The 16,156-nt window shown below is 43.1% G+C and overlaps 1 protein-coding gene and 1 pseudogene across 1 annotated transcript; one reads left to right on the top strand and one right to left on the bottom strand.

The window, feature by feature from the left end:
• The first annotated feature begins 413 nt into the window (after positions 1-413).
• LOC123483016 lies at positions 414-4,687 on the top strand (annotated as a pseudogene).
• A 1,286-nt stretch (positions 4,688-5,973) lies between these two features.
• LOC121576069 (protein Wnt-16) lies at positions 5,974-14,296 on the bottom strand. The gene is made up of 4 exons (XM_041889362.2): positions 13,813-14,296; positions 13,442-13,668; positions 11,132-11,421; positions 5,974-7,514 (listed from the first exon to the last, which is right to left on the bottom strand). Exons 1-4 carry the CDS (start codon positions 13,905-13,907, stop codon positions 7,050-7,052), a joined length of 1,077 nt encoding a protein of 358 aa, XP_041745296.2. The 5' UTR covers positions 13,908-14,296; the 3' UTR covers positions 5,974-7,049.
• Between the last annotated feature and the right edge of the window lie 1,860 nt (positions 14,297-16,156).

Here is a 16,156-nt window from a genome sequence, read left to right as displayed (position 1 = left end):
ACCCTCTCCTGTCCCATCTGCACTCTTCCTGACAACATTCTGTCCCGTCATGACATTCAGACCCAGCGTTTTCCAAGAAGAGGTCAGGATGACATGCTTTATGCTGAGTGGCATTACTGACCTAACACACACACACGTACATGCACGCACACACTCATATAAGTGTTACCAAAGCAGTGCAATGCATTGTGAAAGGGTTGAGGGTGTGGTTCATCCCTTGTTTACGCTGAAGCATCAACATACAGATGGAATCATACAACACAGGAAATCTTCCAAATACCAAAAACATGAATTAACTAACATACAGTGTTACAGTGTTGACTACTCATATAATCCAATCAACACCAATGGTGTTTAATCCCACTGATCATATCAGCTTCATTTGGCAAATGGCCCAAAGAGCAGGGATTACCATGTATGTCACCTTCATTCCTCATCCAGCCTCTCCACAAAGTACGGAATCACGCTAATCATGCCAGAATATGACGGGATAATTCCATTTGCATAGAGGGGCCACTCAGGTGAGAGGGGAGAGGGAGATCCTCAGAATATCTTGAGGTGGGAGCTCAGAGGTTACGGTTGTGGTTGTGGTTGAGATAGACAGCAACAGCACGGCCCTGGCTGATCTACGCTTGGACTGGGGTTTGGGCCAATGCATACCATTGGCAGAGGGTGGCACAGCTTTGGCAGAGGGTACAGTGCCCATCATCTTGGCAGTGTTCACAGTCTTCCCTCGGGAGGGCTTCAGCATCCTCTCCTTCCTCATGTCTCCAACAACCTCCTGGTCACAGTCATGTTGATGAGGAACCCACACGTCCTGTTCATCCCCATGAACATCATCATCCTCCGCCTGGCCGTCTCCGACCTCCTACAGCTCCACTGTTGCTACAGTGACCAATTACGGGTTCTGTCTCTTCCAAGTCTTTGCAGTCAGTTACATTGGTGAGTCGTTTTTGATGCTATTTGTATTGGCTGTCCGATTAGATCATTGTTTTAGGTGTTAATTGTTTTCAGGTTTGTTGACCACAACCAGTCACCTGTTAGTCACCTGTTAGTGTCCCTCAATTAAATGGAGCTAATAAAGAGATTGGTTGAGACATATGTTAAAGGGATGTACAACCGTTTTCTGGTTTTACATGTTTTGACAACATTTGATTACCTCCTTTAAACACCATAAGGTCTGGTATCTCTGTGGACACTCACCCTGCTGGTGCATGAGCAGTCATGTGCCCATGGCTGGCCTGCCTGCCCTTGGCCCTGGCCCCTCTACTGGGCTGGAGCTCCAATCTCCACTGGAACAGAGATACACTAAAGCTAGTGGACGCCAAACATAGTTTTAAAGTGCTACAGTATTATTACTTGACATGTCTTGGACATCTGGGGCAACTACAGCTTCCTGGTACCCTGCATGGTCTTCTGCTTCCTACTTCCCTCTGTGGTTATAGTCTACTTCTACAGTAACGTACTCAGTACCATGAAGAGGGTACTAGGTGGGGGGAGAGGTGTGTGTATGCCAGTATGTACAGCATGCATTGACTGTACCTGTATGTGTTGTTTCAGCTGAACCATAGCATGGAGCAGCAGGGCGGTAGATCCTAGCCATGATCGGGGCCTTTTTCCTCTGCTGGCTGGCCTACTTCTGCCTGGCCATGGTGGAGGTCTCAGCCCCACACCTCCTCATCCCTCCTCTCCTGGCCATACTGCCCACCTACCTGGCCATACTGCCCACCTACCTGGCCATACTGCCCACCTACCTGGCCATACTGCCCACCTACCTGGCCATACTGCCCACCTACCTGGCCAAGTTCCATACACAACCCTGTCATCTACTTCCAGACCAACACAGGTAATGGACTGAATTTCCTTGTCAGGGGTTATAGGTTAGGGGTCAGGGGTCAGGGTGTAAAGGGTAAAGGGTGTATTTTGAGGTGCAGTTACTCTCCCCACAAAGGGGCCATCCAAGTACAGTAAATAGTACATTTGGATAAGACTGGTAAAGCACTTTCATGGCAAATTCATGGTAATTATCCAAAGTTAGAACACTAGGCTTCAACTTCCACCAATTTTTCCTTTGTAGATCTTAGCTTCAATTCTGAAATGGCAGTTCACCACCTCTTTTACCACAGTCCCATCACTCTCTTCTCTATCTCCCTCGCTCTCTCTCTCTCTCTCTCTCTGTCTGTCTCCTTCAATTCCGTGATTATGCTCTATAGCTCCTGTCCTGTGGCCACTACGTCCCCCGTGTCTTTGCCGATACAGATGACACCGGTACAATGGTAATTGGCTACAGACGTTGTGGAGTCATTCTGCCAACACTAATACAGATGTAGGATCTTCATTTGAGCCAGTTTGCTACAGCAGGAATAATCCTGCAGCAACAGGAAATGTGAATTATTATGTGGATTATAATTAGCTGACATTTTTGTAAGGGTTGATACATCGTAAAGGGAAAATCAAGTCTGAAATTTCCAAGTGGAAGTTACAAACTTCAGAAGCCTTTGAAAATATTTTAACACAACACATTTTACATTTCCTGCATTGCAGGAAAGTTCTCCTGCAACAGGGTGATCAAATTAAGATCCTACATCTGTACCTATCATCGTGGACTGAACCATTGTTCAATCTCCATTGGAACAGAGATACACTAAAGCTAGTGGAAGCCAAACATAGTTTTAAAGTGCTACAGTATTATTACTTGACGTGTCTTGGACATCTGCTGTGCATATAAGCCTATACAGATACTATTTTAATTAAATTTGATGGCAAAAAAATGATAAGCTTCCGGTCGTTTCAGGAAATGGTAAGCTTGTGTGACCCCTAACCTCCTTCCAACCCCTTCAACCCATAAGGTTTTATCCATGTATGTCATCTGGCTCTCAGCGCCTGCAAAGGTCAAGGCTAAAAAAGTATTTCTGAAGGCTCTAAGAAAACACTCTGTCCTTCTCCTTTGTCACCAGATTTGCTGAGATTACTTCCTGATTAGACATCCCAATAAGAGCATCTATCATCGCCAATGCAGGATAAGTGGTTTCTGGATTACATAGCAACATAAAAAAGAGGATTTCTTATTTGACTTAGTGGATTGCGGCTGGGAAATCTGGGTGCATGTTCATTCATTTTCTCTAGCAGGTTTGTCTCTATGTTGTCTACATTATCATGCAATGCCTGCATTTGAACTCAAGAGGACAGCAAAGAGCAGTTCTGTAAGAACCTGTTGAAATGGTTGGCTATAAATGCACTGCTCATCAGTGGAGGCTGGTGGAAGGAGCTATAGGAGGACGGGCTCATTGAAATGGCTGGAATGGAATTAATGGAATGGTATCTAACACATCAAACATATGGAAACCACATGTTTAACTCCATTCCATGTATTCCATTCCAGCCATTACAATGCGCCCGTCCTCCTATAGCTCCTCCCACCAGCCTCCACTGCTGCTCATATTATAATAAGAAAGATAGTGAGTGAGATATATCTGGAAGAAATACAGAGAAGGAGTCGAAAGAGAGAGAGAGAGAGAGAGAGAGAGAGAGAGAGAGAGAGAGAGAGAAGAGCTTGAAATAAAGTCAGATAGGGGATACCACTCATTAGGCAGAAAGAGGAATCAAGTCGAAAGTCGAGGAGAGGGAAGAGTGAGTGTTGTGTTGAGAATCTTAAGTGTGGTGATGTATGCTCTGGATGCCTGCCTTAGGGTTAGAGGGCACTGGCACCAAGAATGCTCTGTCCAGCCAAACTCCTAAGGGTTGAACCCATGCCGACTGGCAGGGGTTGCCATGGACAGCCCTGTGAGATTCCGGACACATGAGAACACACAGTCGAGGAAAGACACAGTCTGAAAAGAACATAAAACTTGGCTCAGTCTACTATGTTTTTATGCTTGGATGCACAAGTAATGCCCATGGAAAACATGAAAAAATATATATATCGAATCCAAACAGAGACAAAACATAACTTATGGTCCACTAATGAATGCGTCCAACTCTGTGGGCATGGATGGAGCTTCAAACAAAAGTCAGTGTCACTGGGTTTTCACTGGGTCCCAATGTGTTTTATTAAGCAGATATTACTATGCTGTCGGGGCTCTCATAGCGCCTTTGACGCAAATCCTCACCCCCTCTGTGATTGGCTAAGAAATAACACTGAGAAAAACTAGTCTGGGGTTGAATGACTGGAATAGGCATTGTTTTCAGCTGTGGATCTCCTGTTGAATCAACCCAGAACAGTATCCATCCATATTCACACTGTTTTTCATTCTATCATATATATAAACGGACCCTCAAGGCCACAATGTGTAGTGGATTAGACTGTGTAGTGGATCAGACTGGCAGTCTGTTTCTCTGAATGTGTTTACATGGGTTCTAGATTATGTGGCAAAGCCCTCCATTTTAGAAACATTGGGTGTATTCATTACAGAAACCGTTTAGAGTTTCTATCAGACAAATTCAGGTAGGTCCATCCCTGTTTCGTTCCGTTTGCTTACATTTAAAAAACGTTTTGCAACAGAATTGGCATAATGAATACGCCCCTGGTCTTCATCTGTTTGGTGAGAGTGACATCTTACAAGGCCCAGTTTGTGTTTCCCTCTGTCCTGTTAAAATAAACTCACTAGAAGTCAAACGTGTGCTATGTTCCTCCTCCTCATGTGTCAAACTACAGTCGGCCACAGGCTTCAAGGGAGACTACAGATGAATCAAAAGAAGTTATCCATGAATAGTCTGGATTAATTTAAAGTGTTTATTTTAAAAGTTGGAGGGGGGGGGGAAATATATTTATTGAGTTAAACGTAAGAGGTAAAGATTTATTTTGGTCTTGTGGACAGAGAATGAGAGGAGCATGGCCAAGATATGAGAAAGGAATGAGTGTTGACCTACACTATGCAAATGTTGTAATTTTGACTGAGGCATAGACACAGAAGGAGACGATTCAGACTGAGAAGTTCAGAAACAGATTAGATCAATGAAAAAGAATTTCAAAAGAGCCAAATAACTTTAATACAGGATATTATGGTCCCTCATGTGGGCCCGTGTGGCTCAGTTGGTAGAGCATGGTGCTTTCAATGCCGGGGATGTGGGTTCAATTCCCATGGGGGACCAGTACAAAAATGTATGCACGGACTATTGTAAGTTTCTCTGGATAAGAGCGTCTGCTAAAATGTAATTATGTCCTTAGTATCTCACTTTATGGACTAATTTAACTGAAAAGGGACGGCCAGAAATAAGACATAAGTAATCCTCCATTTATTTTGTGAATTCTCGGAATGTAACTGGAGCACCTGATTCCTGAAAGCAGTCCTCTGAAAACAAAAACATGAATGAAACATCAACCGCTCTCCTCTCCTCCGTCTCTTCCCACCTTCTTTAGGTCTGGGTTTCCCCCAAGTATCCTCTCACCAATAAGTCATAGTGCTGGAAGCTTAAGGGAAATTGAAGGGTCAGTATCGTTAGCCTTTTAAAGGCTCTTTAAGAGAAAGCACTCGCGGTATTTAGCATAGCATCGCCACTTCTCACATAGCACAGCCTCTCATTCAGGAGAGAGAGAGAGAGAGAGAGAGAAAGAGTGAAAAAGAGCATGAAAGCAAGAGCGAGAGAGGTGGACAGAGGTAAAGGAATAGAGAGACTGAAAATGGAAAGAGAGTGAGAGAGGAAAAGAAAGGAGAGAGGAAGAGACGGAAGAGGTTTAAATTCTTAGAGACAGCAAGAGGAATGCTCAGAAACCAACTCAAGCATCTCCACGGTCCTGCTGCCAGTGGGTCTAATGAGACCAAACTGCTCCATTCCTTCATTTATAGCTGGTTTTGGATCCAACAAGACACACACAAACACAGGAAAGAGAAAAAGTGGATTGGACAGGAAAAGGACAACAAAGGAGCTTAGTAATACAATGACGACAAACAGAAAACTAACTATGACAAACACAAACTGTATGTCTGAGAGCTTTGGATGGGCTTGAATCTTTAAGACAATCTCATCGTGTGATACAGCATAATTTAATATTTACAAAATGTAAACAATTTACAAAAATACTACGTAATTTGACATTCTCAATCAAAGCACCTGTAGCTTTAATCTGCTCTGAATTTCGCAATCTGAATAGTAAAAATATATATATTTTAGGTTTCAAGAAATCTTTCCAAAATTTCTCAAATAAAAATGTCATGGTACCATATATATTTTTTAATCATTAACAGTTTATTCCAAAAATACAAAGCATTTGAATGATTATTTCAAGACTTATTTCTATGCATTGATACTGCAAGCCTGCTTCTCTCGACCTTTCCAACAAGAATAAGCCTAATCTATCCACCATCAATCACCATAAAGCCATGGGTGGAAGCAGGATCTGTCCTTACTCCCTAGCCTGTAACAGAGTCATAGGAATTATACAAAAGATGGCAACCTCTGACGGTTGCCCAATCCCTGTACTGTCTACAGGGATTGTTGTCAATATGAGACTTCGTTCTGATCTGGAAATGTACTGACACTGTTTGTTTCCTGCATCTACTCTACATTCCTCTAAAGCTGTTGCTGCGCTGCAGGACTGAGTCATCGTCCCTTTGTTCTCCTCTTAGACAACATTCACTAAGTCCATTTGATGACTTGAAGAGTGACGTTTTAACTTTCATCAAAGTTCAGTTTGTTTTTATCATTGAGTCCAAGTTTTGTGGCTCATTTCTCCTCCTCTGAGTAAATTGTGGAGATGTCCATGTTTGGTAATCAGAGTATGTGGATGCTCAAGCCTCTGAAACACTATAGAACTCCTGTCCCATTGGATAGCCTCCTACAAGGCTGGGCCCTGATAAGCCAATCAAAATCAACTATTTTCCACTGTCTTTGTCCACCTCTGATGGTGCGGTGTATAAATACTGTCTTCCTGAGGGTTGAGATGGAGGGTTGTTGATGCTGCGCCCCCCTTGTCCATGGGAGAGAGGAATGATGGGGGAGTCTTTTAGTCTCTCATTGGGGACGGTGTGTGTGTGTGTGTGTGTGTGTGTGTGTGTGTGTGTGTGTGTGTGTGTGTGTGTGTGTGTGTGCCATCACCTGCCTCCCTCTCCCTATTTACAGGTGTGCATGTCGTTCATGCTCTCACACTTCTGACACCTCACATAACAACACCACACAAACTTACACTCGCACCTCTCTACGTGGCGAACCACGTGTGTATTATACCCTCGACCGCAGCAGAGCAGGTTACACCCGTCGGAGCCGGCCGAGGTGCGGTTACACCGGCGCCCTCTAGTGCCCGCCACGCCCCAGCGCCGGTCCTCCAGACAGTAGTTAGGAGACTTGTTGAGGAAGATAAGTTCTTCCTTCCCGATGGGCACGCGACGCTGGTCCTTCTCCTTCCTCCTCACCTTCCTATTGGAGCGGTCCAGCACCTGCACGCTTCCCTCATAGCGCTCCTTCAGGAAGTTGCCCACGCGCTCGAACGACGCCATGGTGCGCCAGCATGTCTTGACGGCGCACGAGCCCGACACGCCGTGGCAACGGCAGTCGGTGGCCATTGTCTTGGCGACAGCCTGAAAAGGGGAAAGATGGGGAAGATGGTGTTAGGAATTACAACAGAAAAAACACTGTAAATGTTACGACAGACTAGCTACCAGAACTCTGTTTGATAGAGACTGCCTTTTGTTTACACAAACGCTGTGGGAACGTTTTGATCAAAATCATTATCTATTGTTCTGAATGCTGGATCTTGGACTGTAACTGGGACTGTAACATGAGTCCTGAGGTTTGTGCATTCTACTTCTAACTCTGACAGAATAGACTCCCTGGAACAAAAGTTACACTGTCCTTCACAGTTTAAACTGAGAGATAGAGGAGACATTTTCTATGACCACAAACCCCAGGGTTCTACAGTGGTCTTTGGATGACCCCAGAAGAGCCCACCACTTTCACCCCTTTCCACCTCTTCTCCCACCCCCTCTTCCCTGTTGGTTCAGTTTAGTTGGAAAGCAGTGTGTGTGTGTGTGTGTGTGTGTGTGTGTGTGTGTGTGTGTGTGTGTGTGTGTGTGTGTGTGTGTGTGTGTGTGTGTGTGTCTGTCTTTGTGTGTATGAGTATGCACAAGCAAGAGTGTGTGTTACAGTAAACAGATACACTGCTGCCATTGTATCCACATCCCTCTCCAGTGGTGAAGCCCTCTCCTCTTGACAGTGGCTAGTTGATCAGAGAGGAACCCAGTAAGTGTGTAACGGGCATGCCACGCCCACCTGAGGATCTGTATTTTTCAAATATCTATTTCCTATGTTTGAGGGATGCAAAATCCACTTGTCACTTAAATCTTGCTGGATTAATTGCTTTCATTTTACTCCTGCGACTCCTTCATACTCTTGGTTGTGCCTGACGTTTTTTTTCCGTTAGCGTTACGACCACGGAAATGTTTGTAATGACCTGTCAAACACACCCCGCTAATGGCTGAAATGGGCTCAATGGAATACATTGTTTTACCGTTTAATCTAATTTATAAGAACACTAAAGCTTTGTCTGGGATTTAACGCATTGTCTCAACACGTACATCACAAGAAAGACAACTTTATTTTGATGGGTGTTCATTTTTTGTGTAATTAAAAAAAGTTATCATTTAATACAGTTGAAATGTTTACAAAGTAGATGCCCTGAAATGAAAGCAACTCCCGAATATGAACACTTTTATATATATATATATATATATATATATATATATATTTACTTGGATGATAGTGATATGTCTGATCTCGCAGTCGCAAACAATGTAAAGTACATTTAGATAGGTGTAATCTAGAGCCAATTTGTTGACTTTTTTATCCGAGGGTAATTATGCAAGAGAATGTAACAACCACAGAAATTAATGAGGCAGTCTAGACAGCGCAGGGTTAGACAGAGAAAGTGTTGGGTAGTTGCAGCCCTACTCCACCCCGTTATGTTAATTTATTCATATATACACAGCCTGTGTATTTATGCAAATGAGGCACCTATAATTTTCTTTCTTTTAACACAAAATAGATTTAAAATAAATACCTGATAGAATAAAAAAAATTATACAGTGCCTTCAGAAAGTATTCACACCCCTTAACTTTTTCCACATTTTGTTGTGTTACAGCCTGAATTTTAAATAGATTAAATAGAGATTTTTTTGTCACACAATACCCTATCATTTTACAAATTAATAGTCAATAAGTATTCAACCTCTTTGTTATGGCAAGCCTAAATAACTTCGGGAGTCAAAATGTCAGATAATAAGTTGCATTGACAATAATGGTGTTCAACATCATTTTTGAATGACTACCCCATCTCTGTGCCCCACACATACAATTATCTGCAAGGTCCCTCAATCAAGCAGTTAATTTCAAGCACAGATTCAACGACAAAGACAAGGGATGTTTTCCAATGCCTTGCAAAGAAGGGCACCTATTGGTAGATAAAAATATATATAATTAAAGCTCACATTGAATATCCCTTTGAGCATGGTGAAGTTATGAATTACACTTTGGATGGTATATCAATACACCCAGTCACTACAAAGATACAGGCATCTTCCTAACTCAGTTGACGGAGAGGAAGGAAACCACACAGGGATTTCACCATGAGGCCAATGGTGATTTTAAACCAGTTACAGAGTTAATGGCTGTGATAGGAGAAAACTGAGGATGGATCAACAACATTGTAGTTACTCCACAATACTAACTTAATTGACAGAGTGAAAAGAAGGAAGCCTGTACAGTCTAAAAATACTCCAAAACATGCATCCTGTTTGCAATAAGGCACTAAAGTAATACTGCAAAAAATGTGGCAAAGAAATGAACTTTTTGTCCGGAATACAAAGCATTATGTTTGGGGCAAATCCAACACAACACATCACTGAGTACCACTCTTCATATTTTCAAGCATGGTGGTGGCTGCATCATGTTATGGGTATGCTTTTCATCAGCAAGGACTAAGGAGTTTTTTAGGATAGAAAGAAAAGGAATAGAGCTAAGCACAGGCAAGGTCCTAGAGGAAAACCTGGTTCAGTTTGCTTTCCAACAGACGCTGGTAGACAAATCCACCTTTCAGCAGGACAATAACCTAAAACGCAAGGCCAAATATACACTGGAGTTACTTACCAAGACAACATTGAATGTTCCTGAGTGGCCTACACCTAAATCTCCCACCAAAATCTCTGAACTCCATTCATTATTTGTCCGTGCCAGTAAAATGTTTTATGTGCTATAATTAAGTCAATATCCGATGGATTATACAATTTCAAAACGTTTGGAGTATCTTCATCCATTGTCCAACTGTTGCATTTATTAGAATTGGTTTGAAAACCTTTTAACAATTTTGATGACCGTTGCTACAATTTAGATGGCCTTGTGTCTAATTGAATGGCTGTGAACATACATTAGTCACGCTGTCACGCCTCACCCATTAACTCATATTAGAGAGGATGTCACACACTTTCTTCCCCCTCTCTCCTTCTGTCCTGTCTGAGCATCACCCTCTCACACTGACCTTCTTGTTCTACCTTCCCTCTATTCTGTTTCCTCCAATCTTTCTGCTTTTCTCTAAATATCGTTCCCGCTCTCTCTAACACACACACACACACACACACACACTTCCTAGAACATCTCCTGAGAGTATTTTTAACAGTGTGTGATAAATTCTATTAACCACTGGATGATTTGGTCCTCACTCCTCTCCAACCCCATATGGTGAACCAAACCCAGAACTATAATAGCTAGGATTCCTTTCACGGTGCTGGATTAGTACTGTCATATCAGCCATTCGTTCAGACACAATGAACCCTACACCTGCTAGAGTCTTGACTACTAGAGTTATGGCTCCCATGAGCCCTATTCAGCTTTTACATACTCTCCAGAGTACCCTCAACAACTGTGTTCACTAAAAAAAGACTGTCTCTCTCGGTTGTGTGTGTGTGTGTGTTTTGTTCTGTGGTGTATTGTGTCTAATCTAACATCTGACTTCATTATTGTGCTGTTTTTGTTCTGTACACTGTGTGTGTGTGTGTGTGTGTGTGTGTGTGTGTGTGTGTGTGTGTGTGTGTGTATGTGTTCTACATGCTCTGTGAGTGTTCTTCGCCCTCAATGAGTGTATGTGTGTGTTGGGTCTGTGTGTGTTGGGTCTGTGTGTGTTGGGTCTGTGTGTGTTGCGTCTCACCTGTCTCCCGGCTTCACTGTTGTGCTGGTTCATGGTGAGCAGTGTATCCCCTCCCCTGGCTGAGGACATATTCTTCACTGCATTATCTATGAACTTCCTGCTGAACCAGGTACCGTACTGGATATGGTCTGAGCAGCCGCCCCAGTGCCACCCTTCGCTGGGCGAGCCTGTGCCCTGCAGGCTTGTGTCACAGCCGCACTCCGTCATGTTGCCCGCGCTGCAGGAGCGCGTCACTGCCTGGACCAGCCCCGCCGCCATCACCGCGTAGATAAACGCTGTCTCCTTGGTCCCTGTCAGAGTCAATGAAAAGAGGTTGTTAGAAGGGCAAAGGTACGCATGGATTATTGTGTAACAGTACCTCTAAAGCTTGCAATGGGTGGATTCTGAAAAGATCCCACTGTCACACCTTTCAGCCAATAACACTTCAGACAGAGGAAAATGGCACAATTCTAGCCTTAGAACTTCTGTGTATCTCAGTAGCTCAGGCCTAGATAGCCATATACCTTCCATCCACTGTAGTCGTATAATACACCTTAGCTCTGGAGGGATACAAGTGAGATGTGAGTTCAGCAGACACATAGCCCCATGGGAACTGTCCTGCCCTGTGTGAGGGGGGCGTTGGGTTGCACTTCACAGGTTAGCGGCCACAGTAGACCCTCAGTGAGGACAGACAAGCACTGGCTCACTACTACAACACGAGAGCGAAAGAGAGAGATAGAGAGAGAGAGAGACTTAGAACATGTTAGTATGATGTTGGTAACAGTGTAGCATGGATCAAACTGGTATCACAGTTACTGGTAAGACCATCTGGAAAGCTGAACACCGGACAGACACATTAGATTATGTCCTGTAATGAACGAAGGCTGAAAAAATGTAAACCCAAGTGAATGTGTAAGGGGGTAGCCTACTAATGTATATAGCTTATGGAATGTGCTTGTTAGACAAAACTCTAAAATATGCAGAATCTTATGGATAGAACAGAAGCATACTGGCACCTGCCGACATCAAGTGTAACTATTCAGAGAGTGCAGGTCCTAAGAATGACATAGTGTTTAAAGGTCATGCATAGTCTATCCACACTTTGCTGTCAATCAAGGATCAAACGGAAATCAGAGGTCCAAGCCACAAGTTGATCCACAACGTTTGTGCGTAATTTATGTGTGGGTAAATGTAGAAAGAAAAGCCTTTCCTCCATGGAACAACAAGAAATCACCACTTCAAATTTGAGTTTGGCACTTTGAAGGTTTGATTATTAAAACAAATGACAATTGAGGTTATTTAGGTTATCCGTGCTGCATTATATTGTCAAACTTTATCAAAAAGGAAAATTTGCTGCGCCCTAACTCAATATGAACATTGTCTCCGAGTCCGATTAGATCAAGTTCCCGCTTTTAGAATACGAAGAAAATACATATGTGGTCAAAGAGCAGGGTATACATTTTTACAGTTGATTGTACGAGTCTGGACATAGGCTAAATCCATGTATTACCATCCCATTGTATCATGCAATAGGCCTAAATCAACATAAACTACATGGTCCGTTTTTTCTCCGATTTATTTCGTCTGGGTTGAGAGAAGAAAGTTGATAGATGGCATGTGACAGGGTGCAACAAGGATAGAGAGGAATTTGGAAGAATGAGTTTCATGTGAAAATAAAATGTTGATAGCTAAACCATCTTCGGAATCTGCATGGAGACAGATTTCTGGAACGGAATCTCTAAAACAAAGAAACTGTGTTCTTATGTTACATGTCGACCATGAATCTCCTAATTAGGATAATCCCGGCTGGTTTAGGACAAGAGGGGAGCAGGTGTTCTCTGTTCAAAGACAACACTTGACCGTGGATAAGTGGTGTGTTGGGACGGTTAAACCGAAGCAGATGTGCGCCCCATAGGGGATACAGCTGCTCGAGTCAGCAAATCAAATCACCTTCCCTTCCTGGCCAACATGAAACATTTTCATGACTCAAACCAAACCGACCACGAGTAAAGAGTTATGGAAAATGGAAGACTTGCCTCTTTCTGGCGCACTATCAAACAGAAAGACAATTGAGGAACTGTTTTTATACAGCAGTTGCCTAAAACGGTGAAATACTCAATTATGTGGGCACACATAATACATATCGGAATATGGAATATAAACACTATAATAGATGCACCCAAAATATAGTCTCATTTTCCAAATTAAACCCAATCAAAAAGAACATTATCAATAGGCCAGAAAAGTGCACACGAATTTATGCCAGCAGGGCACAAAGCACCCTATTGTTTTATGTCTATTAAAACTAGTATTTAAACCGCCTGTCTTTACCACTGGTTAGCTCGTAGCCGAACACAGAGAGCTCTTTGGTGGTCGAACAGTTCCACCGCTCGTGCATGAACTGCGTCTGGCACTCCGCGATGCCGATGCGCGCGCCGTCCTTTATACTGGGCAGGAGATGGGGCTTTCTCTTGCACAGGTCCTTCTGCTTGTGCGTCAACGGGAGATTGGCGCAGCCCAGCTTCTCCGCTACTCCCACGGACGTTATTCCCAACCACCTGAAACACAAGGTATGCAGCGGAGACAATAAGTTACTTTCTAAACCACTTTCATCCCCAAACGTAATCGCATTCTATGCGTAAAGAAAAATGTGCAATATGACAAAAAGCTAAGCTTAATCACAAGCAATGAAATATACTTACATCCAACTGGCTCGACAGCAGACAGGATACAGTGAAAACAGTAAGAGAAACAGAAAGCAGATCTGATGTACTCCACAGCCGCTTCTTCTCTCCATGGCCACCTCATTTACAGAAGCCGACTGGCCTCCCGGGCACTGGGGAAGGGTATGTCCATGGAGCGCTGGATCCGTGCTGGGCTCTGTCTCATGCTAGCCCCGCAGCATAGAACCCTAACAGAAATAATCCTCAATCGGTGGTTATCTCGAGCAATTCAGTAAAAAAAAACATCCATGGGGAGAGAGAGGACGCGGGCAGAATGCTGATTCTAATCACGTGGCTTGGCGGCTGGTAGTAGCCTACAGTTGGATGGGTGATAAGATAAGTTCCCCACGGTGTTCCCCAAAACGCAGACAAACAGTTTTATCCTGGACTGGGAAAACCCACACAGAGCGTCTCTCAGTGGCGCGCTCCCAGGCTCCGATTGGCGCACCCGTGGATTCATATTCAGCAGACGCGCCTGTCCTACGCGCTAATTGGACGGACGCGCAAAAGAAAAAACGCGTGCCGCCGCTGGCACTGACAGGAACTGAGCAAAACCTTTGGCATGGGAGAAGGTTGGTTTCGACTAGATAGCGCATCCAAAGTCAAAATTGGTTATAGCCCATCGTAAAAATGTATGAAAAATAAATGTACTTTTTGGTCTAAATTTGAGGTTAGGGTTAGGATTAATGTTAGCAGTATGGTTAAGGTTAGGGTTAAGGTTAGGTTTAAAATCAAATTTTAAGAAGATCAATTGTAGAAATAGACCGAGAAGGTGGAAGGAAGCACATAAGTCATCAGAACACTGTATAATGGTCACTTCACTCAAGCACTGTTAAGATAATCATGTCAGGCAAGAATAAAGATAATTTCCCCCCGATAAATTCCTTGATACGAAACCCTAAGTAACTTGAGTGCATAACATATTTATATAACATATTTATTTACACTTTGCCATTGAAATGTATAGCTTAAATGAATAAAGGATTGATTCAAATGCAACGACAATTACAACCACATTGTCCATTGTGTTTTAGCAAACATTTTCAATTAATATTGAGTCGTTTGCCTTTTCCTGAATAGTAAATATCATATGTACAGTCAGAGAGCAATTTCAGCGAGACAATTTAATTACATTTTCAAAAGGGTTGACTGTTGAGTATAGTGGACTGGGCTATAGGGCGGTATTGTGCAGACGAGGTGAGGTCTACTCAGCCCCCAGAAATGTCACAACCCCCCAAGCCTTTCAAATTCCCCGAGTAAAACTGTGCAGAGTGAAAGGTCTGGCTGAAATTTGATATCAGAGGTCCTTGGCGCGACAACAAACCAGGCGGCAGGCCCACCGTCTTCAGGGCGGTTACATGTGCCCAAAAGTCAAGCCTTTGTCTATATAACCTTTTACATTAACCTACCTTTTGATCGAGACTATTGCGTCTACCTTATTCTATCCCTCATCCACTCAATGCTGTTAATTTGCCACATGCCGCACAAGACCATTCAATTTGAAACACTTTACGCACGCACTTCACGTTGTATGCGTTCCCTTTATTTGATCTACAAACTGTAAAACCAACGTTTTAAACAAATATGGAAATATGTTGAATATATCGCTACATTGTACTACATTTCATTGCGGTCATATAACCGTGTTTATAACGTTTTTTAGATAGGCCTTAGCTACATAATTTGAACACACAATTTTAATTGTAAATTGGCCTGAATAAAATAGACTAATAACTTTCTGGAATAAGGCCCTAACATTACATTGACCTTAAACACGACTTACGCCTACATTTAAATTTACATACTTTCGATCGTGTTGCTCGATCTCTGCCCAGATCACACGGTGGGTAGGGTGATTGGATGTGTCGGATTAGCGGGACATGACTGCAAAGCGGAGTCAGACAGGGCACATTACGCGCGAGACGGAGTAAAACCGTATTATACCGATGTCCATTTTATTATAGCACAGTTGTAGCCTAACTGAACATTTGTTTCCCTAATTATGTCCTTCTAAACCATGTGACAGAGATGTATAGGCCTATGCGCGACAATAAATATGATCAAACGCTGTCTTGGTGGCACGCAAACAAACGAGCGCGCCTCTGCCCAGCTTCTTCAGAGAATCACACGTCTTCATACCTCTGCATGGTTGAATTGTGATGATGACTGTTAAAGGATTTGTCGAACACTGTGCGCAAACAGCATGCACAGGCTTATCCTCATGTGGTGCACAACTTAAAGGGGAAATATGCGAGGCCAACATCCTAATTGTTTACAAGCTAGGGCTTTGTGGAACTTTCAAAATACAGTTCCATGCTTTCAG

This window comes from Coregonus clupeaformis, unplaced genomic scaffold, assembly GCF_020615455.1.
Source record: "Coregonus clupeaformis isolate EN_2021a unplaced genomic scaffold, ASM2061545v1 scaf0009, whole genome shotgun sequence".
NCBI classification, from domain to species: Eukaryota; Metazoa; Chordata; class Actinopteri; order Salmoniformes; family Salmonidae; genus Coregonus; species Coregonus clupeaformis.
The sequence above is the reverse complement of the archived record's forward strand: the minus strand, read 5'-3'. Positions and strand labels throughout refer to the sequence as shown.